This window comes from Lynx rufus, unplaced genomic scaffold (assembly GCF_022079265.1).
Source record: "Lynx rufus isolate CCGP_SWC_20201006 ecotype Redwood Valley unplaced genomic scaffold, mLynRuf1.p SCAF_24, whole genome shotgun sequence".
NCBI lineage: Eukaryota > Metazoa > Chordata > Mammalia > Carnivora > Felidae > Lynx > Lynx rufus.
Window position 1 is genome coordinate 17,260,819 of NW_025814839.1, and position 23,835 is coordinate 17,284,653.

General features: G+C 50.1%; 1 protein-coding gene and 1 non-coding gene across 2 annotated transcripts; one reads left to right on the forward strand and one right to left on the reverse strand.

Moving 5' to 3' along the window:
- Positions 1 to 1,296: 1,296 nt before the first annotated feature.
- On the reverse strand, positions 1,297 to 23,550 carry SEC14L2 (SEC14 like lipid binding 2). The gene is made up of 12 exons (XM_047088457.1): positions 23,446 to 23,550; positions 21,244 to 21,319; positions 16,843 to 16,886; positions 16,381 to 16,440; positions 15,926 to 16,114; positions 14,832 to 14,927; positions 14,585 to 14,645; positions 13,871 to 13,954; positions 8,801 to 8,907; positions 8,556 to 8,695; positions 8,247 to 8,416; positions 1,297 to 2,849 (listed from the first exon to the last, which is right to left on the reverse strand). Exons 1-12 carry the CDS (start codon positions 23,497 to 23,499, stop codon positions 2,719 to 2,721), a joined length of 1,212 nt encoding a protein of 403 aa, XP_046944413.1. The 5' UTR covers positions 23,500 to 23,550; the 3' UTR covers positions 1,297 to 2,718.
- Positions 4,673 to 4,745, forward strand: TRNAK-CUU (transfer RNA lysine (anticodon CUU)). Its single transcript has one exon. It is a non-coding gene; the product is annotated as a tRNA-Lys (tRNA).
- Positions 23,551 to 23,835: the final 285 nt, after the last annotated feature.

Sequence of the window (23,835 nt, forward strand, 5' to 3'; positions counted from 1 at the left end):
GATGGGTCACTTTCCAGGTCATACAGCTAAGTGGTGAAGCTGGCATTTGAATCCAGGCCGTGTGGCTCCAGATTCCACGCTCTTAAGGGGAGTTGAGTTAATGAGTCTGGGGAGTGAATGGTGAGCGCCCTGGAGCGGTGGGTATTTGGACTCGAGTGCCTTCCTGGCAGGTGCTGTGTTCATTTATCAAGCTCTGGGTTCTAACTGGATCCATATAACCCTCAGACCAAGCTTCCTGGGGGCAGGACCTTGAATGAATGAATGAATGAACGAACGAATGAATGAGTCAAGGGAAACAAGACTTCAGGGAAATGAGCAGAACAGAATGTGTGGTCTTGGGGGGGTAGTGGTTACTAAGAAACTCTTCCCCGGCTGGACCTCGGTTTACTCATGTGGGCAATGAGTGCACTTCACTAAAGCTCTGAATCCTTTGGATTTTGCCAGCGAAGATGCAGCCATTAAAGGCAGGTAGTCCTGGGTTCAATCCCAGTTGTGCCACCTATTAGCCACGTCAGTAAAATTTATGAGTAGTCAGTATTTACTGAGCACTCACTTGTTAAGGCTCTCTTCTAAGCGCTTTGCACGTAATTTCCTTGAATTTCTGCAACAACCCAGGGCCCTAACGAAGCACAGGGTTGTTGCATGGTACCCAGTATGCGCTCATTGAAGAATTAGCTTTTATTGTCATCAAATAAAGACAGAGAAAATAAAGACCACTGATTCAATATTAAGGGCCCCATTTTCAGCCCTGGCCGTCTCTGTCATCGTTCGGTCGTGTAGGTCAGCCGGTTGGCGGTGACCTCGCAGGAAGCTGGCCCAAAGGGATCGCCAGCCCCGGAAACATCGGTAATGCTGACGCGGAATTAGGAGACGGTCCCTAGCACCACGTGAGCGTCGTTCGTCCGCTTTCCCCCCCCCCCCCCCCCCCCCCCCCGGGCCCACCTCAGGCGCTGCACGTACTCCCCAGACCCGCACTTAACAGCGCGCAAGAACCTTCCGGCGCGTAACGAGGTACCGAGTGGGGCGGGGCCTCCGCCCTGACCTTGAAGGCGGCCAGTAGCGCGCCCTGGTGCCCTTAACAAAGATGGCGGAAGACAGCAACGGGCCGGGCCAGCCTGGAGGCAAGCTGGCTGTTGGGCCCCAAGGGAAAGCGCGCGCCAGAGGGAAGTAACGGGTGACTTCTGCGCATGCGCCCCACCTATTGCCGGCTAGGTGCTGCTGAGGCGTAAATTTGCCGTTCTGAGGGAGGGGCAGAGAGGAGCGAGGCGGCGGGCATTGATTTCCACTTCCTGTGCACTGAATGTTGCTTTATTCATTGGTTAATTTTCCTAACAGAGCGTTGTAAACCAAGGTCGGGGTGACCCCTGCCAAACGGTCTGGCTGCTGTCCACGCAGCCCAGCCCCTACTCAGTTTCACCAGACCATCTCCCCACGCTGGGCCGGGGCCTGGGTCTCGGAGGGAAAGCAGTCCCTGCGAGGGCCCAGGCGGGTTCGTTTTCCAGTGTTCGTTTGCAGGGCGTGGTGTTAAGTGCTGTGGTTGCCCCCAGGGTCCGTGCCCTCCAGTCCCTGGTCGCCAAGCGCCCCCTGTTCGTCACTGTGGATGGAGGGGCTGGGGACCTGTGAGGCCGTTTGTGGCTGCCCCCAGATGCTGGCCCGGGCTTTGGCCCCCTACCCGGGCAGCCTCCCCGCCAGACACCAGGAACCCAATGCACCAGCCGAATGCCTCCCACAGAGATGGGACTGCCAAAGCATTGCTGAGGTCAGTCAGGAAGCGGCCTGGCCGGCACCGTGGGAGACTCAGACTGGGAAATGCACTCACTGGGATCTACTGTTTTGAGCCCACTTGTCATTTTTGTGTGGGGTGCTCAAATGGAGAGTTAACTTGATGAGAGGCCGGCAGCACTGAAAAGGGGGGGGTGGAAGCCTCAGGACTCACCCGCACCCCTAACCTCCCTGGCCCATCATGGAGCTGGGATCCCTGGAGGGAATTTCCCTGTGCTTTGTTTACGTTGGAGGACAGTGGCTGGGCACCAAATCTCACTGTCCTGAGAAGCTGAGTCACTGACAATCAGTAATTAAAGAGACAGCCAGTGGGTCCCAAGAATTGCAAAAATCTCAAGGTGGCCTTCCTGTCTACCCCTGAGTGGGAAGATCTACACTGACTCAGACCATCTTCTGAGACCTGGTAGGCAAAGCCAAAAGATCCCAGCCTTGGTGATAGAAAGTTTAGAAGAGTTTTTGACCCCCACCATAACTCTAGCAACCTGCTACCTTGCTATACTCCTCATTATGATCTAGACTTAACATTTTCATTTGGGAACAAGTTCCTCCCCTACAGCTGGCTTCCCCGAAGTGTTAGGTCTCAATCTCTCCCCCCTTTTCTAATTTCTTCCCTGCTGCCACCCCCATCTTCCCCCCCTTTCACTTCCTGTCTCAGCTGTCACTGGACAGGTAAAGTTGGCACAGCTTATAGGATGGTAGATCCTATCATGGTGCCCAGCCCCTGGGACTTCTTAGCAATTTGAGAGGCAAGGGGACCCTCTCCTGCTACTCTCCCTCTTCCTAATTCTGAAATGAAAGTTTCCCAAATCCAGCCCAGCGTCTTTCTTGTAGCCCAGTTTTTTGGGAGGCATCTGGATACTGGGCAAATGACTGCTACAAGGGACAGAAACTGACAGGGAGACACTGAGGGAGCCAGGCCTTCTGTGGGAGGAGGCATTACTTTGGGGTGACTGCCCCCAGCTGTTTCATCTTCTCTTCTGAGGCTTTGTCTGGAAGCAGGACCTCCACAGTGAAACTGACCTTCTTGGCATGAATGAAGCTGTAGGTATTGTCAAACCGCAGGACATCTGAGGGGAGGCAGAAAACCAGACATTCAGGCAATTCTAACAAAGGGCAGCGAGTTTTGTTGACTGAACAAGGCAGTGTGGTCCATAATGAGGATGAAGGTGGCATAAGCAATGGTCCTTCACCTTCTGAAACTTAAATCAAGCTGGGTCGACAAGATATTCACAGAGAGAAAAAAATATATGAGACGGAACATGCCGAGCGCCAGATGAGTGAGAGAGACAACCATATCTGTTAACAGCTTGGAAGGAGAGGGCCCTATTGACTGAAATCATGTAAAAAGGCTTTTCAGGGGTGTTAGAACTTGAACTGGGCCTTGAAATGGCATAGCAGAATTAGTAGCAGCAGTAGTTGTCAAAATAATAATAGTTATGGGAAAATGCCTACTTATGTGTCTCAGCCCTGGCTTGGTAATCTATATATACTACTAGACTATTGCTCCAAGTAACAATGAATTCAGTATTAATCCTGCTTTATAGGGTATAAAAAGGAGGTCACTGTGTCACATGGTGAGGTGATAGAGCTGCAATTTCCCTCTGGTCTGCATTGTTGCCTGCCTTGGGCCCTGGAAAAAGACGAGCCCTGTTCAGTTTCTGGCCAAGGTAAAAAATACACAGAATTTTTGAACCAGGAATTCATCCCAGTGAATTTGTCCCAAATAAATGGACAAAGATGCTCATTTCGCCCCTGTTTGTAATCATAAATGATTAGGAAAACTCAAAGTGGGCATGCAGTTGGCAGAGAAGGCTTTGAAGCCTTGGCCGAGGAGCAGACTGCTTTTAATCTAACCCTTTTTTTTTTTTTTTTTTTTTTTTTTTTTTTTGTTGAGAAGTTGTTCCATTTCAGTCAAGTACCCCTTCAAGAGAACAGAGTGTGAGAACAAAAACACTCACTCTGCCCTTTCCCTATCCAGGACTTCTCTCGCTTTTCCCAGCAAAAATAAAAACTTAGAACAAGCCCCCCCCCCCCCGCAAAAAAGTATATTTAATCCTGAGAATTAACCTTTCCTCTTTCCTGCCCCTAAATAAAATACATAGTTTAGACCTTGAGTAGACACTCCACCCACACTTTTTTCACGGTATGAAGGAAGTATTACTCATTGATTTTCTCTCTGCACCAGAGGTTTTTCAGAACCAGTAGTCCCTCCGGAAAGAGAGACACTGCCTCACTGTCCTGGACAACAGAGCCCTAGCAACTAGAATCAGTCATGCTAGAGGAAAGGTCTGAGCTCCTTGGACCAAGCACCAGGATCAAGATGGCTCTGCCTTGTATGATATTTTGCTCTCAGAAACAAGGAAGAGGCTGTTCTAAGGCCCAGGCCCAAGGGAAGTGGAGTTCATGAACTACATGGTTCATTTTGACACTAATCATGTACTCACAGGCCTGTAGGGCCCTCAGAGATCCTTCCAGGCTAGGGCTCCTCAACCTTTGTTGGGGAACTGGCCCCTTGAGAATCTGATGAAATCATACAACTTCAGATCCCCTGGACCCCATCATGGACCCTTGGGGGCAGGGGGTCCCAATGGGAAAGGCACCATTCTGAAGAGTCTCAGCACATGGGTGTAATCATGCCCTCTCGTTTATGTATGGAAACAAATATATATTCTAAATTAACTTCCTTTTATTTCTCCCAGTGGGGGATTATATTGCTTTTTAAATCATGTGTTTAGATGGGTTATATTATCCATGAATTTCATTTGAGAATAGAAAAGGGGATGTTAGACACTCTATGTTATAAGAGAGAGGTGGTTTGGTCTTTTAAGATTCACAGTCACATCTATGGGGAGTCCACAAACCCCAGATTAAGACCTCCTGCTCTAGGGGAGCCTGGCTGGCTCAGTTGGTAGAGCATGTGACTCTTAATCTCAGGGATGTGAGTTCAAGCCCCACGTTGGGCATGGAACCTACTTAAAAAATTAAATTAAAAAAAAAAAAGACCTCCTGCTCTAGCCCACTCCCCTCATTTTAAGAAGGAAAGCAAAAGCTGGGGCGCCTGGGTGGCTTAGTTAAGCAGCCAACTCTTGACTTTGGCACACAGGTCATGATCTCACAGTTCGTGGGATCGAGCCCCACATGGGGCTCTGTGCTGACACTGCAGAGCCTGCTCGGGATTCTCTCTCTCCCTCTCTCTGCTCCACCCCTGCTCATCCTCTCAAAATAAACAAATAAACTTAGAAGGAGGAGGAGGGGGAGGGGGAGGGGGAAGAGGAGGAAAGCAAAAACTACTTAGAGACACCTGCCCAAAACACTTGGAGAGTTGGTGGCACAGGGGGACTCAGAAACCAAGCCTCCTGGAGCCTGGCTAGACTCTCTTCTCCCCAAGACTCTCTTCTCCCCAACACTGCCTGGAAGTACTGTTGAACCTTCATCTAGTCTTTTAGGTCTTCTAGACCATGTTAAGTACTCCTGGCAGACAAAGTCTATATCTTTTCTTCTGAATCTTCTTTCCAAGTATTCTAAACTCAAGCCCTCAGGAAATTTTAGTTGAGAAAAAAAATAAGTGAAATCAATTCAGACTTTGTTTCTCCTTCTCAGCCATTAAGTACACTTGGGCAAGGACCCGTGTGGCCTGGGGAGGATTAATGTGTTCTTACCACTGGAGGCTGGCACAGAGTTTTAATTTCTCCACTGAGCGATTATGTTCCACTTTGCAGGGGGTCACCTGGCTCTCCAAGGGCACTGCCCTCCCACAGGTAAGTTTGTAACCTAATACTGCATTCTCTCTGGGCTCAGGTCTAACCTGAGCCACGGCTCCAGACAACAGCTGATCCCACCTCATTGTCTTTACACCTGGGAGGTGGATGCCCTGACCTGCCTCTAATCCTCCTTGGAATGGACAAGAAGCAGCAGTCAAGGCCCCACAGGCCGATAAACGTTCCATCTGGGAATGTATCCAAGAAGAGCTAAAATATATTTGGGATTTGCAAACCTAAGCCTGGTTATGTTATAAGGTTCCTGGTCCTCTCTCAGGCTGTGTCCTGCCGGTACTATAATTGGTAATGAGCACTGCTGGAAAATGGGTGGGGCACTGCTGTTGGCTGCATGAATTTGGGTAAATTACTTCCCTGGTCTGGGACTCCACTCTCTGTTCTGTAACATCAGGGCAGACCTGATCATCTCTAAGATAGCTATGGCCTAGAGATCTGGACCAGGACTCTAGGATTGCCTCATGTCCTCTGTCTTTTGGTGTTCATATAAGCTACTTTGTGGGAGAGGTGACATCCCTTCTCTATAGCTCAGCTTCCCCGTCCATTAAAAAAAATTCAAGTTGGGGCACCAGGGTGGCTTAGTTGATTAAGCGTCCAACTCTTGGTTTTGGCTCAGGGCATGATCTCATGGTTTGTAAGATTGAGCTCTGCATCAGGCTCTGCACTGACAGCATGGAGTCTACTTAGGATTCTCCTCTCTCTCTCTCTCTCTCTCTCTCTCTCTCTGCCCCTCCCTGGCTTGCTCGCTCTTTCTTTCTCTCTCTCAAGATAAATAAAGTTAAAAAAATATTTTAAAAAATTCAAGCTTGGGGCACCTGGGTGGCTTAGTCGGTTAAGCATCTGACTTCGGCTCAGGTCATGATCTCATGGTTCCTGAGTTTGAGCCCCACATCCGGCTCTGTACTGACAGCTCAGAGCCTGGAGCCTGCTTTGTATTCTGTGTCTCCCTCTTTCTCTGCCCCTCCCCCACTTGTTTTCTCTCTCTCCCTCTCTCTCTCAAAAATAAATAAAACATTTTTACAAACTTTTTTAAAAAAATTGAAGCTTATATACAAAATACTTTATGCTCTGTGGATAATAGTATCTGGGGTGGTGTGCTAGGACTTGTTCTTACTGAAGCATGTAGTAATATGCCTTCTCCTCCAAGGACCTAGCTGCTTGCTCACTAACAAGAATACTCCTCCTCTGTGGGGAGCCATACCACAGAGCATCTGAGGAAGGGGCTGTAGAGACTGAACATTGCCTGGCATGTGGGGAAGTACACGGCATCTGAGATCGGGATGATGTTGTGAGGCATCTGGGGGCTAGCTCAGATCTCCTGGTGATGCTGCCCTAGAAATGGGGCACAGGGCTTCTCCCGTCTCCAACACCATCTCCAGGATGGCCCTTCTCCCTGCCAGGTCTTGCCCTAATAATAATAATGGTGACTACAGTGTGTTAAGTGCTTGCTATATGCCAAGCATTATGCTAAGTGCTGCACAGACCTATCCCCATGAGGTAGAGAGTTTGATCCCCAGTTAGCAATCAGGAAACCGAAGCCCGGGGAGGCTGTCACTTGCCTAAGGACTAGTCTATAGTCAAGTCCAAGTGGCTTAATGATAAAGCCCTTGCTCTCATTGACTTTCCATGCCTGGCCCATTGGCTCTAATAGAAAGGAAACTGGAGACTGGAAGGGAAGTGTGTGTGTGTCTGTGTGTGTGTGTGTGTAGTTTTTCTACTTATAAATGTAGTACATGGTCATCGTAAAATAACTATTTGCAGAACTCATGTAAAAAAATTAAAGCCCTCTATAAGCTTCTTACCATCTCAGAGATAACCACTATTCCCCAGAATTATTTTTAATATACATGTTTTTAAAAAAAGCAGAGTGTATACCATATGCTATGCTTCACTCTTTGTTTTTTTAAAACATGTACCAGACATCTTATGTGTCAATTTATTCCCTCTAATGTGTATATTGTGTCCCATATACGTGTATGCATGGACCATAATTCATTTAACGAGATCTTATTAAGGCCATTTAGTTTATTGCCAGTTTCCCAGACTGCTAGGAACATCCCTGTACCTATATCCTTGTGTCTTTGTATAAACATTCCTGTAGACTAAATTTCCAGAATTAGAATTGCTAAAAGGGAATTTTAATAGATACTACAAAGTTGAGTGAGGTCAAACACTTTTTCAAATGCCTGTTTGCCATTCTTATTCCTCTTGCCCAAACTTCCTATTCATGGTCTGTGCCCATTTTTTTTGATCAAGGTGGAGATAAATGAAGCTCAGAGGGATCAAGACTGGGCTTTTCAGCATTGCTCACCCGGGGATCCCTGCACCCACCCAGGCAAGTTCTGCCTCTCTGATGTCTGGGGAGAGGAACATCCCCAAGAAATGTCTGATGACAGTCATAGATCCAGTTAGTCTTGAACCAGATAGCAAATATTCTGAACCTTGTGATCACCTAGCACCATGACTCATCTCTACCTGGGAGTATTTGGTCAGAGTCCCACCCTGCTGCTAACCAGGAGGGTCACCTGGTCATTGTACCTGTCCAAGCCTAGGTTTCCTTATCTATGTCAGGAGAGGGTTGATCTGATGGAGCCCTGTGTCTAGTTCTAACGGTCTGAGAGCATAAACCCATGGAGAAAGAGGGACCTCACAGGCAGACAGCTAGGGCAGGGGCTCTAAGCCAAGACTTACAGATGCCAGGATCGCTGCAGGTGAGGGTCCCATCCTCAGGGACCAGGTGGGCATTGTACCTCTGGTTGGAAAGCACCTCCGTCATCTCCCCTGCCCGCTGCCGCTCCCCCATTTTGGTCTTCAGGAAAATCCCAAAACCGATGTCTGAACCATCTGACATGAACTGCCACCTGCAGGAGACATCCACCCATTGAGACGTGATTCCGTCCATGTGTGTACTCTCTGGGGTCCTGCCCCCAGGGCTTCTCCCAGCCCGGCCCACCCACTGGCTCAAAGGCACAGGCTGCCTCCTAGGGTCCAGAGCACTACCTGAGGACACAGCCAGGGAAGAGGATCTCATACTCCACTTGGTGGGAGGAGCCACGAGAAATCTGCACACTGTGCTCATACTGCTGTTTCACTTGATCTCGCACATAATACTTCTTCGGAATGTCACCCCCGTAGTTAATCTAGAAGCAGAACACAGAATGAACTGGAATGGGCATTTGAGCCAGGCTTCCCGGGCGATCCCCTAGCCCTATGGGCTACGCGGCGGGGGGCATGCAGTCCCCTACCTTGGATTTGCACTTGGGGTCTCCATCAGAATCAGTCATGGTACCCCCATACTCCATAGGCAGCTGGTCAGGGCTTATATATTTCAGTAAAACCTCCTTCCAGTTTGCTGGGCAGTAGAGGGAAGGAAGGAGAAAAAAAGGGTCACCACTAGGCAAGATTTCCTCACGGCCCTGGTGGTCAACACAAAAGAGGCAGGAAAAACCCTGTCTGCCCCAGGACGCAAAACACAGGCATTAGGAGTACACAGTATACACACAGATCTGCAGGGGATTCAGGAGGAACCATCACCCAGAGGATTGCCCTGCCCTGAACTAAGAATCAGAACACCTTGAGTCGTGTCTCCCCTGCCTCTGGCCAGTTGAACAACCTTGGGCATTGCTTCACTCTGAGCCTGATTCCTCCCACTTTGCAAGGCTTCAGTGGGGGGTAAAGTGAACTAAGTACTTGAGAAGATGCCATAAACTGTTAAGTGCCCTACGCACATCAGAATATATTATCACTCCTTGGAAGATGATACAAATACCTGCAGTGCAGGCAGAGGGAACAAAGAAAGGGAAGGGCATCCCACGTAGAGGGAACAGCATATGCATCAAGCAGGAGGGCCTGAATCAACATAATCTGTCCTGGGTAGACTGAATTCCAGGAGGGCACAACCCTGTGTCTCATCCCCTACTTTCATCTATACGAATCATGCTCAGTCGTGAGTTACTGAATGCACCACTATAGAGTGGCCCTTGAAATGGGTTCCCTTGGCTTTACCCCAGCCACGACTTTACTTCTGCTGTTTTTCAGGCTGTCTAAGCTGCCAGTGACTCGGCCCCCCCCCCCTTTTTTTTGTAAATAACCAAGCCCTTTCCTGACTCAGAGAGTTTGATTCTAGTGCAACCAATGCTGAGAACCAAATTCCTAACCTATTATCAGCCAAGTACAATATTTTGATGCTGGAAACCTTTCCATGCTGACTATATAGACCATAAATAGGCAGCAGCTCCAAGTCATGGGGTACAACCCAGTATCCTCTGTTGTTGGTACTGGCTGGAAGCCCACAGAGACTGTCCAGAATCTCCCAACCCTCTGATTTCTAGGGTCCCGGGACCATGCAACTCCTGCGACACAGCGTCTGTGGTTTGGGGAGTGATTTAATCTGTGCTTCTAAGCCTCACTGACCAACCCAAAATGAATGTCTTCCCTCCTCTGCTGAAGATCCTGTATCTTCTGAGACTGAGATGGGTTTGGTTGAAAGGGTTTCAGGTGTGGGTGGGAGAACAGACGGCACCTTCTCTACAGCTCTGCTGCCAGGAAACCCAACCACCACATGCTCATGGTGGGTGGTAGCAGCAGAAAAGCCAAGAATCATCAGAGCCTTTTGCTCAGATTTTGTATGTCTTCCCCCAGCTCAGCTGGAGAGTTGGAATAAGGCCAAAAAGAACTTCCCATCTTACAGAGAGAGTAACTGAGGCAACAAGAAGCAGAACTTGTTGGGGCGCCTGGGTGGCGCAGTCAGTTAAGCGTCCGACTTCAGCCAGGTCACGATCTCACGGTCCGGGAGTTCGAGCCCCGCGTCAGGCTCTGGGCTGATGGCTCAGAGCCTGGAGCCTGTTTCCCTCTGTGTCTCCCTCTCTCTCTGCCCCTCCCCCGTTCATGCTCTGTCTCTCTCTGTCCCAAAAATAAATAAACGTTGAAAAAAAAATTAAAAAAAAAAAAAAAAAAAGAAGCAGAACTTGTTGCTGTCAGAGTCAGGACCAAATCCCAGAAGTCTTGTACTTTCTAGAATGCTCCACGCTGCTCCCGGGGCTCATTAATACGCACTGGGAAGATTTCCACTTTCAATGTGTTGCCTAATGGTGAACATTCAGAAACGTTCAGAATCTGTATTACCTACCCCTAAGTTCAACTCCACGGGTGACATCGAGTCTGCCAGGAGCCAGTCCCAATCTACCTCTGTGGTCTTTTCTTCCCACCAACTTCACCTAATGTTCTGGTAAAACTCAGCTCCTCTCTGTCCGTGGCTGGCTTGATTCCTATGCGTCTCTTGCTCCAGCTTCCCTCTTGTGCCCTGATGTTCTCCCAGCTCCCCAGCACATCCAATCCCTGCCAGGTGTGGTCCTGCCAACCTCATCAATCACTCTTCATTCTCCCTGGTGGGCTCCTCTGGCTCTGCCTGCCCTTGAGCTTGGACAGTCCCCAGGGCTGAGCCTCCACTCTTCTGTGGGCATCCTTTATCTACTCACAAGGTTTTAGTTGCTGCCTATATTCGATAACTCCTGAATTTCCAAACTGGAGTTCTCTCCTCAGCTTCAGGCTCAAGTAACCCCAACATCTGTGTATCTCAGAGATTCCCCAAACTCAACATCAAGCTTATTCTTCCAGTTGTGTTCTCTAGCTGAACGAATTGTACCAGAATGATTGTGATATTCAGTCATTCATGCCAGACACCAGAAAGTCATTTCTAGATTTCTCTTCCTTCCTCTATCCAGTCGACTGAGTTCTGCTGTTTCACTTCCTAAGTAAGTCTCTAGTCCATCCTCTTCTCTCCATCCCTACTGCCACCTCCCCAGCTCAGGTTTGCAACACCTCTTGCATGGACTGTGGCCACACTGCAAATTGGTACCTGTGCTTTGCAAGCTTGCCAGTAAAATGTGTCTCCATTTGAAATCTGATCCTGGTTGGGGTGCCTGGTGGTGCAGTCGGTTAAGCATCTGACTCTTGATCTCAGCTCCGGTCACGATTTCACATTATGTGAATTTGAGCCCTACATCGGGCTCTGTGCTGATAGCATGGAAGCTTCTTGGGATTCTGTCTCTCCTTCCCTCTGCCCCTCCCCAGCTTGTGCTCTCTCTCACTCTCTATCAAAATAAATAAACTTAAAAAATTAAAAAATAAAGTAAAAATCTGATCCTGGTTAAGAAGATGGGGTACACATATACAATTCTACTTTGAATACTACTACATTGAATACTACTCAATGATGAAAAAGAATGAAATCTTGCCATTTGCAACAACGTGGATGGAACTGGAGGCTATTATGCTAAGCGAAATAAGTCAGAGAAAGAAATATATTATTTGACTCATATGTGGAATTTGAGAAACTTAACAGATGATCATAGGGGAAGGGTATGAAAAATAAGATAAAAACAGAGAGGGAGGCAAACCATAAGAGACTCTTAAATACAGAGAACTAAGGGTTGATGGGGGTGGAGGGGTGGGGGAAAATGCGTGAGGGGCATTAAGGAGGGCACTTGTTGGGATGAGCACTGGGTGTTATGTGTAAGTGATGAATCACTGGAATCTACTCCTTTTTTAAAAACTTTTTTTTTTTCAACGTTTATTTATTTTTTGGGGACACAGAGAGACAGAGCATGAACGGGGGAGGGGCAGAGAGAGAGGGAGACACAGAATCGGAAACAGGCTCCAGGCTCTGAGCCATCAGCCCAGAGCCTGACGCGGGGCTCGAACTCACGGACCGCGAGATCGTGACCTGGCTGAAGTCGGACGCCCAACCGACTGCGCCACCCAGGCGCCCCTGGAATCTACTCCTGAAGCCAAGACCACTGTATGTTAGCTAACTTGAGCATAAATTTTAAAAAATAATAAGGGGCGGCACCTGGGTGGCTCAGTCAGTTAGGCGTCCAACTTCAGCCCGGGTCACGATCTCACGGCTCGTGAATTCGGGCCCCACATCGGGCTCTGTGCTGACAGCTCAGAGCCTGGAGCCTGCCTCAGATTCTGTGTCTCCATCTCTCTCTCTGCCCCTCCCCCACTCACTCTGTGTCTCAAAATAAATAAATACATTATAAATAAATAAATAAATAAATAAATAAATAAATAAATAAATAAAAACATTAAAAATAAATAAAAACATTAAAAATAAATAAAATATATAAAAATAAATAAAACAAAATAAATAAAAACATTAAAAACATTTTTTTTTTAATAATAAAATAGGGGCACCTGGGTGGCTCAGTCGGTTAAGCGTCCGACTTCAGCTCAGGTCATGATCTCACAGTTTGTGGGTTTGAGCCCTGCGTCGGGCTCTGTGAGCCTGGAGCCTGCTTCAGATTCTGTATCTCCCTCTCTCTCTGCCCCTTCCCTGCTTGCACTCTGTCGATGTGTCTCTCAAAAATAAATAAACATTAAAAATAATAATAAAATGGCTAGAAAGTTAATTAATTAATTAATTTCAGAATCTGATGCCAGTACCTTCCCTGCTCAGAATCTTCCGTGGTTCCCAGTGACCTATAGAGTCATGTCCAGGCTTCTCGGCATGGTGCCCTGGATTCTCTGTGCCCTGGCTCTCGGCCCCTCTCCAGTGTGGCCCCTCTCTTGTCACACCCTGCTGTGCTCTCTACAATTGCCTAAACCACGGTGTGTAAGGTCTTTCCTTAGTGCTGTTCTTTCTGCCCAACAGGTTCCTGCCTGGCATCATCTTGCTGCCTCTTAACTCATTCTGTAGCACTCAGGTGAGGTAGGCATCTGCTCCTTCCTGGGTCAGGAGAAGGTGAGTGTCCCTGCTCAGTGTCCCCACCCACTTGCTTTCTCTCTTTTACATGTAATGTGTTGTCTGCATCTCCCTTCCCCAAGAGGGCCTGGAGCTCTTCAAGGGATTCTATCTTACTCATCTTTGTCACCTAATCCAGGGGGCCTGGCACACAGTAGGTGCTCATCAAAGGAAGCAACTCCTAGTTGCCCCTAACTGAAAGCAACCTCTGCTCCTGTTTCCTCCATGCACCTTCTCTCTGCTGTTTCTAGTACCTTTTCTAGCTTGTATCATCGCTTTCTCTCTAAAGGTCTTCTCTCTCCTATTACCCCGTAAGCTCCTTAAGGGCAAGACTGGTATTTTGTTCATCTTTGCATCTACAGTGCTAAGCTCAGTACTTTCTTCTAGAGTGTCTGAGTGAAAGAGCTCTTTTTAAAACAGAAAGGCAGACCCTAGCCCGGCCCCTATTTGCTCCTGGGTCTCTCTGCTACCAAACCAGCAAAGGAAGCCTTCACCTTAGATACATCTAAAGCTGTCCCCAATTTGGCCCACAGAGCATCCAGTGGCATTGAGAAGAGTCTGGGCTACTCACCCCCCAGGACCATGATCTTCTTGCGAGTGTCCTCACTCAGGAAGGGCTTGATGAGGTTATAGGCCACAGGAAACAGCTTGGGGGCTGGAACAGAGACCAGGCAATGTGAGACCGGGAGCAAGGCTCACTTTGTCCCTAACAGTGTCCTCCACAGTCCCTTGTGTCAGGCCACAGGCTCCCCAGTGCTGTGGAGCCCACACAGCCCAAGGTGTGAGGCTTGGCACAGGCACCTCTTTGACATCCAGCTTTCCTGTCTAGAAAGTGGGTATTGCCTTCCTATCTCACCCGTCTGGCTGGCTCCAAGGAGGTAATAAATCCTAAAAGCTTTGTGAATTGTAACCCAGTCTGCATATGTCAGGGGTCCCCAGATCCCCTCCTCTGGCTCACCCCATTCTACTCCCCTGGACCTGTCCCAGTAACATTTTGGGCCCCTCTTTCCCATTTGACTTCATCACAGATAGTTCCCAACTTACCTTTATTTTTTTTTTAATTGTTTTTTCAACATTTATTTATTTTTGAGAGACAGAGAAAGACAAAGCATGAGGAGGGGAGGGGCAGAGAGACCGGGAGACTCAGAATCTGAAGCAGGCTCCAGGCTCTGAGCTGTCAGCACAGAGACTGACACAGGGCTTGAACCCACAAACCATGAGATCATGACCCGGGCTGAAGTCAGGCACTTAACTGACTGAGCCACCCAGGCGCCCCTCAACTTACCTTTAACAACAAAAAGACGCTTCAGTGTCTCAGGATAGTTTTCCTCAAACATTCCGAGAAACTGTGGAAACAAATCACGGAGTCCAGAGGGCCCAGACCTCTGTACCAGGGAGGCAGGAGGGAGGCAGGCCCCGCCTCCTTCAGGCTAAACTCCGCCCCCATTACCTCACCCACAGAGCATCCTAGCAGAGGGGCTCACTCCTACTTTTTCTCCTCCTCACAGCCCCCTCCCAGCCCTGCTCCTCACCTCTCCATAGGCCTCCACCGCAGGCTTCCAGAGATGCTTGAGGCCAAGACCCTCGCAGTCATAAATCAGGGTGACTGTCTCCACCTTCTTCCCCATCTGCAGAGGACAGAGGAGCAGAGTCACATCTTGCTGATTTGGTCATGGGCCCAGATCTGGACAGGGCCATACCAAGGGCCTTCCATGTTGAAATAATCACCCCCAGGCCAGAATTGTGGCCTAGGCTAGTCACTCTTCCTGCCTCGGTGTCCCTGTTCTTGTCCAGTAAACAACTGGGTGGATCTAGATTCTCTCTGAGGTCCCTTCTGTTCTGCAGTTTGACCTCGTGGCCCCCCCTTCCTCTGTGTGCAGCACCTGGTAGTGTTCAGTCCGTGGGGCCTCGTTGGGCAACTTTTCTGGTGAGCAGGCACGGAGACTCTCCATCCAACCTAAGCCCTTAAGGGTACATGCCCACCTAATGATTCTCTGTGTCCCCAGCCTGCAGGATCTCTGCACACACTGGGCTCTCAGTGCATGTTTGTGAATGACGGTGTTGGAGTGTTCCCAAATTTATCACATCATTTCACCGGATCCTTATGATAGCTGAAGAGGAAGGCAGAAGAGATGGTCAGTGTGGCTCCAGCTCTCCCTTCAGTCTTTTTCTTAGAGAGGGAATCACCTGTCCTCACCTTTTTGTTTTGAATACAGACTCTGAGCTCATCTCACCAGCGGTACCCAAACACTTGTCTGAGGACAGGCTGGTCCGTGACAAAGATTTTACTGGTGCCCAGATGAATGAGAAAAACAATGATAATGTAATAAATTTCTTCAATTTAAAGGACTGCTCTTTATTCTGAGATTATGCCATTCCTATAGTTTTGGGGGCTGATTATGGCAATAGTAGCTGGTACATTTTCTTTTTAAGTCCTTACTTGGAAAAATAAAAATTTGGCAACGTATGTCAGTCCCCAAAACTCTGTAATTTCACTCGTCTGTGAAATCCAAACGTCTGGGCCCCAGTCCTGAAGCTGTGCTTAAATCCCTGTGTGATATGCCTGTTTCTGCTTGAACACCTCTACTGTGATGAACTCATTTTCAACCGTGCTAAGCCCACTTGCCTTTTCGGTCTGGCGGACACACTCCTGAAGAAGCCGCTCACAGTCCCGCATCTTGGTCTTGAGCAAGTCCTGTTTGGTGGCTGAGAGGAGCAGACCCTTGGCATCCAGAGGTCCAATGACATCGTACCAGACAGGGCAGCCATCCAGGTCATAGCCACACATGCCCCCTGACAGATACTGTTGGACCACCTGGGCAAAAACATAGAGGAGGCACCTGGTCAGCAGGCCCAGGGAGTTGTGCCTTCCCTGTATCCCAGGGCCTTCCCAGGGGTTCATCAAGCTCTCCCTCCACAGCCTTCTCCTGGGTGCCAATAGATAACTCACCCTGGGAACCACTGGGGCTCACTTAGAATTGTCAGACCTTTCCTCTGAAGGTCCCAGTCCACCAGATTCGGGCACAGATTGTGGGTCTAACAGACCCAACATAGGGATGGGGCAAGATCATTTGTCCTCACCTCTGGAGGCTGCCAGCTCATGATGTTGTCAATGTCCTTTTGCTTTCGGAACTCCACGTGCTGCAAACACACAGTCAGGGCTTTAAAAGAGCAGGAGTGGGGGGAACGCTTAAGGAGTATCTAGCAATAGATGATAGTATGAAGAGGCCACCATCACATCTCAGGTACGTCATGAGAAGGCAACTGGCAGGAATGGAAAAGAAGGCACTGCATGGTTTAGAGGTCTGGGAAGAAGGGATTATAATTCTTGGCTGGCCCAGAACTATTAAAGTTCTGTGTTTCCAAGGAGGGGAATGCACTTTGTCACAGAGGTATAAGGTAACAATGGTCAGCTAATACTCAGATATGTCACACAAGCCAAAAGCTGTGATTGGATGGGCAGGGTGGGCAAAGGAAGCACAGTGTGATTCTGACAGGCAGGAATGGAGGCAACAGCGGGATATGAAGCCAAATGGATCTCACCTTCCGGAGCATGGCTTCGGACTTCTGCAGGTCAAAGTTTCTAGCTGTAACAGGGAAACGTGGTTAGGGTTAGACCAGCAGGCGGGGCATCCAAGGACAGGGAGATTTCCCTATTCCCACGTAGGGGCTGACTCCCAGATCACCCCACAAGCAGAAGGTAACATGAAGACCTTCACTGGGTGCTTCTGGAACACCACAGCCCCTGAAGGTCAAGGATCAGGGCAGGTGGCTAGAGCCTTGCAACTTCAGGATTAAAAGAATTTTACCCTAGTGGATGCAATAGGTGAAAGATCTTATCTTTTCTCATGGAAAGTAAACCCTGGACCCCTTTATCATTCTGCCTCTCCAGTTACACAAAGTTAATCTTCATGGTCTAACATCCAGTTCTGAGAACTTGATCCACAGTTCAAAGATGAGCATAGTTGCCCCACAGTCTGGGGTGGATCTGGCAGAACATCCCAGTAGGATAGAGTTGATGAGCCTGAGTCGACCTTGCCCTATCTTCAAAGGATCCATGCATACCCTAATGAGACACAGAGGGCCCTCCTCCCATGGTTCCTGGAAAGCTTCAGAATTCAAGTCCACCTGGGCCAAGTCTTCATTTTATGCTCCAGCCCCAAGTCGTTCTGCTCAAACTTGAACACAAAGACCTCACTACCCCAAATGCCACCTCCTTCCAGGTAATCTGCACTGCTATTTGCACTCAGTCCTCATTGTTACACTGAGATCCACCGCCGGGACACTCAGAAAATAGGGTCGCTTCCTCAGTCATGTGACAGCCTCTTCAATACTAGTGAACTCTGTGCTGCCACCTGAGTCCTCTCGGCTATCATGTTGCCCATCCATGGATCCTTTCTCTAACCATTTCTCACAGCCCAGTTTCAAGTCCATCTACAGAACTTCCCTTTAGATGTTTCCCAGTTGGCCAGTGCCCTTCTTAAAGTGTGCTGTCCAGGGACACCTGGGTGGCTAAGTTGGTTGAGCATCTAACTTCGGCTCAGGTCATGATCTAGTGGTTTGTGGGTTCGAGTCCTGCGTCAGGCTCTGTGCTGACAGCTCAGAGCCTGGAGTCTGTGTCTCCCTCTCTCTCTGCCCCTCCTCTGCTCATGCTCTGTCTCTGTCTCTGTCTCTGCCTCTCAAAGATAAATAAACATTAAAAAAAATTTTTTTAAATGATAATAAAGTGTGCTGTCCATAACTGAGCACAGCACCAGGTGTTGTCTACCCTTCTCCAACAAAGCCTAAGAAATTTCTCGGCAACAGTCCCACCCTTAACTCAGATGGAGCTTACAGTCAACGGAAACCCCCAAATCCTTTTCAGCTGTGCTGTTGGGAAGCCTCCATCCCATATGTTGTGAGGTGGTTTTCTGGACCCATCCCTATCAGATTTTCTCTTGTTACAATCAGCTTCACTTGATCCTTTAAAGAGTTTTTGAGATCCAGACTCTTACCAATTTTGCCAACTGACCTATGAACTCTGCCTCCCAGCTGCATGTCCTCTGTGGATCTGATTGGTATCTAGAACTGCTGACAGCCCTGGAAGCTGGGCCAGACAGGCTGCCCTCTGGACTGTCACCTTAATCACTGATCTCTGGGAGTGGCCGAGCACATTCCCTGACTCTGCTATCATGAAATCCAGTCCACGGTCCTGCACCCAAAGGGTATATCAAGAGATTTGACCAATGCCACTCCTCTCGTTGGTGCTGGACACACACTGGTGAACAGCCTTTGCTCTTAGGAAGTTTCTTCTGATGGCCACCCTTTACGTGCCATCATGGCAGCAAGGGGCGGCTTTTAGAGGAATATAATCTGGGTTTGCCTCTCTGCCCCTCCACTTTTTCGCAGTTTGACCTTGCACAAGATACTGCACATCTCTGACTGAATCATCTAATGATCTGGAAACACATGAAAGATGCAAAGCAACATGCTATCCTGATGGGGGAACCCAGCTGGTCTGTGAAGGAGTGGTAGTGAACTGTGAGCCCCCTTATCTCCAGGTGGCTCTCCAGTTAACCGGTATCTGCAAGAGTCCAACATCTAGCGTCTTCTTTGAGGGCCCTCCCCAAGTTGCCACTTGGCCCTGACTGCCTCCCCATGCCTGCTGAGTCGGGCCTCTCCAGAGCTCCTGCTGCCCCAGTCAGGGACAGCTCAAAGCATGGCTTAGGGCACTGCCAAAGAAGCTGGTCCAGGAGCAGCTGTCCTGCGTTCTTATCTGATCACTTCCTAGTCCTAGTGAAGAAGACTCAGACATCCTTTGCCCCCACCCCGCACGCGCGCGTACGCACACACACACACACACACACACACACACACACACACACAATATTTCTACCACCTCCTCGTTTTCATCTGGCCACCTGACCCTGTACTGAAGCAGCACAAATTCATGTGCCTGCTCTCAGGGCTTGGGGCCAGCAGAAAACTCAACCCATGTGAGGGGAAGGGGCCAAGAGTAGAAGCCCGAGTTCACACCTAGGTTAGAGAAAGACATTCTGCTGGCATGCGCCTTGAAAATGTTTCCTTTAGAATCAAAGGTAAGAGGGAAAATGTTTCCTTAAAAAAAAAAAAAAAAAAAAGGCAACAAAAACCATAATTGAAATTCATAGCAGAGTCTGACCCAGCCTGAGCTCCTGCCCAGGAAATGTGAGGCACAAAGGGCAGAGGAGACACTTCCTCTGTCTGAAGAGGCACAGCCTGTCTTCAGAGGGCAGCTGTGGCTTCCTAGAGAGACTGCTGGCCTGGGAGTCTGGGGCCCTAGGTTTCTGCCCTGATTCTGCTTCTCATTAGCTGTGTGCCTTCAGGTAAGTGCCTTCCCCGCTCTGAGCCTCAGTTGTCTTAACTGGCAAATGAGGATGACTATACTCTTCCGTATGCCTGCAAAGAGAGGGGTTATCCAAGGACTGGGGAGTTGGGAATGCCTGGGAAACCAAGTGCCAGGAGCCCAGGTGGCCTTCTCTTAGATAAAAGAGCTGTGTTATTTTGTTCATCTCTTTGAAACCACACGTCTCTACCTAACAGCAGCTCAGTGGGGTGTTTGATCATCTTACAGCTGGCTCTTTAAGGCAGCACATTCTTCCCACGCTGCCTACCCGCCCACTTCTAGCTAAGCCCCTTCAGCAAAACATCCTCCACCCCTGGACTGAGGCCAATGAGCCCCCGTGCCGCCCCTTCACCCAATCCAAGTGGGCTGATGGTGGTGCTGGTGGGGTGGTCACAGCTCTTTTTGGGGGAAAGGGCAAGTGGCACTTCCAGAGGCACACAGGGCTCTGTGTGGCTTCCCTGGCTGCACCTGCCATAGGATACATACTAGTACCTTTTCTGGACAGAAAAGGAAAATACATCTTTTCACCTGTCCCAAGACCCCTAAGGTATGTACATGTGTGTCTGTGTCTGTAAATAAATAATCAGGCATGATTTGTACTTTAATATTTGGGGCTATGATTCTACATCATAATTGAATCTCTGCCAATCTAACACAGTGGAATTTTCTCTATTATTTCAGTGTCTGCTAAGAGAATTTCTATAAAGAAAAAAAAAAGTGTGTCACAGGAACCAGAGAGGGTAGCACATGCCTTGAACCACAGGAGGAAAAAAAGGGAAAAAAGAAAGGAGAGATTTCAGGAGTTGGGGCATGGAGCTGAATTGGACTCTGAAGCTAGTAGAAACATGTACATTTCATCACCACACACAGAGTTCTGTCATGTTACATCCTGTAATAGGCAAGGCACCCTGTCTGGTCCTGTTCTAGCAGAGAGGAGCCTAAAGCAGATGTGTGCCCCTGGCCCACATGCCATAGCCAGACCAGGGCAGAGTTAGAGCTAGAACTTGAGGCTCTGGAGCCTGGTAGTGGCCTGAGGGCAGTCTTATCAACCGAGGTTTGGCTGAGTGCTCCCACGTTCCCCGTGCACTCTGCCCCTCCTTCAAGCTGCCTAAACTGCTGGCAGCAGGTGGCTTGCCATCCCAAGAGGTCACAGAGGGGGCCGGCCTCTCCCAGGGGCCTGCACTCTGGTTCTAAACTTGGCTCTGCCTCTGACTACTCACGTAGCTTGGTCTTCCTAGGCTTGTCTTCAACCCATTTCCCCAAGTCCATCGGGAGAGTGCATTTATCAAATGGATGGAAAGGGCACTGGGCTGGGAGTCAGCCCGCCAGTTCTAGTCTTCTCTCTGCCTGTAATTCAAGCACTGTGTGACTTGGAGCAAGTTACTTCACCTCTATGAGCCTCAGGGTTGTTATCTACCCAATAGGAGGATCTAGGTTATACAATTGCCAAGAGCCCTTTGGGTTCTAAAGGTTGAATTCTCCAGATTCTCAGATTGCCAGGGGCAGGGTTTCCAGAGTGCACCATTCTGTTACCCAGGACAAGCCCCTGCCCCAGCCTCCCGCAGCCCCAATTCCCTCACCTCGGAGCCAGCGCAGGAGAAAATAGTCATCTGGATTTGGCAGAGTGGGCAGCACATCCTGGACATTCTCCCGAAACTGTAGGGAGAGGCAGTAGGGTGAGCGGCAGGTCCCACCCCAACCACCCTCTGCCGGGGGCTCTCTGCAGGGACTTTGCTAGACCTCTCTTCAATACGGGTCAACTTGTAGACACTGGCTGAGCACATGGGCTGCATAGTACACTCTGCTGCCTCAGTGGATAGCAAGGAGGAGGCAGGAAGGAAGTAAGACACTACCTCTGCCTGGCTGTGTGCACTTCCACTCCAGTGTGGCAGGTGGGCATATGTGTTCCCAGCTGTGATAATAGACACTCTGGCACATGCCACAGTAAAAGCTATCAGTTTGCCAAGCGTTCCCTGTGTGCCCAGCACTGAACTTGGCATTTATCTTATTCATGCCTCACTCACAGTCCCTGGAGGTTTCACTGTCCCTATTTTACAGATGAAGAAATTAGAGCTCAGAGAGGCTAAGTAACATTCCCAAGGCTGAACAGCTAGTAATCAGCAGAGCTGGGATGCAAACCCAGGTCTGTCCGAGGCCAGACAGCACACTCTTGCCACTGTAGTCTTCTGCCCTTTAGTAATGGACTGGTGAGCACTGTGCTGGGGGAGCAGAGGAAGAGAAAATTTGATTATGACCGGCCCAGGAAGACAGTGGTCTCACATGACTTCAAAAAAATGGCATATGCATTGGGCTAGAAGGACTTCAAAGGCAGCAGGAGGAGGGAGGAGGGCAATCCAGGTGGAGGGAACAGTTCCAACAGGAAGCCATGAAGGGGGAAAGTGCAGGGAGTGCCAAACAAGGGATGTGGACATCCACCTCCAAGTAGGTGAGCACACCCCCACGTGATCTCCCCATGCCTCCTGCTCCTGGCCACTCACCTTTCCCTACTCACTGACCTTACAGGACAGCCCAGAGGGGACCAATGAGGACCTGCCACCTCCACCCCTTGCCTAGGTCAGCCAGGGACTTGAACCATCCCATCCCATCCCCCAGACTCCCAGACTCCCAGAGGAACTGCTCATCCAGGGTCCAGGCATGAAGCCACCCCTCACCAAGGACCCTACCCAGCCCCTGGTTTCCAGTTTAATCACCACCTAATCCCTCCTCTGCCTGACTTCCCCTGCAGGTCAGCAGTAAAACCTGAAACCTCCCTATCCAGCCTCCCTGGGATGGGGGAGGCCCAGCCTGGGGCAGAGCCTTCATGGGGTTGGTGCCTCAGCCCACTGCCATGGCAGGAGACATCTGGCCCCCCACCCCCTATCCAGCGATGGAAAACTGCTCAGCTGTGAAGATTCCAAACCTTCAGACCGGACCCAATGGGTTCTGGCTCCCAGAACAGCCAACCTCCCCTCTCCTCAAGGGCAACAAAAAGTAGATTCAGTTGGTGGAGAGGGGGTCCAGCTTTCAAACTGCTGGCCCCTCCTCTGCCCAGGCGCCAAGGCAAAGCCAGGCTTACCTTCTAGCCTTCTGAAGAGCATCTGCCCCAGTCCCAGGGAGGGGCCTGGATTGCAGGACAAGGGAGGGCTGGTCTGAGCTCAAACTAACCTCAACCCAGTGAGTCGCTGATAGGATTCCAGCCTTCACATGAGGGTGCTCCCTTCAACATCATCGGGTCCAACCCCTCACTTCGTCTCATCAAGGAGCACACAGAGAAGGACGGGTTTTGCCCAAGGTCGGCAGAGAGACTTGGTGCCCCAGAAAGGGCTCTCCAAGTATCCTCAAGAGCTGTCAGGGCCCTGTTCAGGGTGCCGCTGCCCCGTAAGAGGAAAACCTCCCGGAAATGGAAGGAAACCTGGGGCCCTGCCCCAGCCCCCAGGGCCCGGCTGCCAGTCTTGTGAATGAATATTGCCTTTGTGCCCTTAGCTACCTCCGAAGGCTTCCAAGCAACCACTTCTTCCCAGGTGGCACCACCAAGGTCTCGCTCGGGGCTGAGGCTGGGGTGGCCAAACTTCCCCGGGGCCTCCTCGGCGGGCGGGGGGAGGGAGGGGCAGGCCTCGGGGAGAGGGGCGCGAGGCACCAGGTGCTGCCGGCCGCAGCTCCGCCAGCCTCCCGCCGGTCCCGCACCGTCGCTCGCCCCCCGCCCAGTTCCTTCCCAGCTCTCAGCTGCCGGAAGGTGAGGCCCCGGGCCGGGGGGCGGGGGCCGGGCCAGGATGAGGACTCACCTTGGCCAGCGCCTCCTTCTGCTTGGGGCTCAGATCGCCGACTCTGCCGCTCATCGTGGCTCGGGCGCGGGCGCGGCGGTTGCGGCAGCTGATGGAGCACGGGTCGCTCTCTGCCGCCGGAGTAAAGTCCCAGCCTTTTGCCCGGGCCTCGGGGCTGGCCGCCAAGCCCCGCCTCTTAAAGGATCCCGAGGGGTAGAGTAGGGAGGGATGCGCTGGGCGCGGGAGCCTCTGGCGCGTTGCCCTCTATCCTCCTGAAGTCGGAGACCCTGGCAGCAGGCGACCAGGAGTGCCCCACCCGGGGCCGAGGTCAGTGGACATTAGAGGGTCAGGAAATCTGGGTTCTGGTCTCAAATTTATCCTTAGCTCCCCGGTGACCTTGGACGAGACACC

Coding starts and splice junctions, on each gene's coding strand:
- SEC14L2 (XM_047088457.1), bottom strand. CDS start 23,499: ATGAGCGGCAGAGTCGGCGATCTGAGCCCCAAGCAGAAGGAGGCGCTG. Junction 14,646..14,831: donor CGGTGGAGGCCTATGGAGAG/GTGAGGAGCAGG, acceptor TTGTTTCCACAG/TTTCTCGGAATGTTTGAGGA. Junction 8,696..8,800: donor ACCCCAAGTGCAAATCCAAG/GTAGGGGACTGC, acceptor TTCTGCTTCTAG/ATTAACTACGGGGGTGACAT.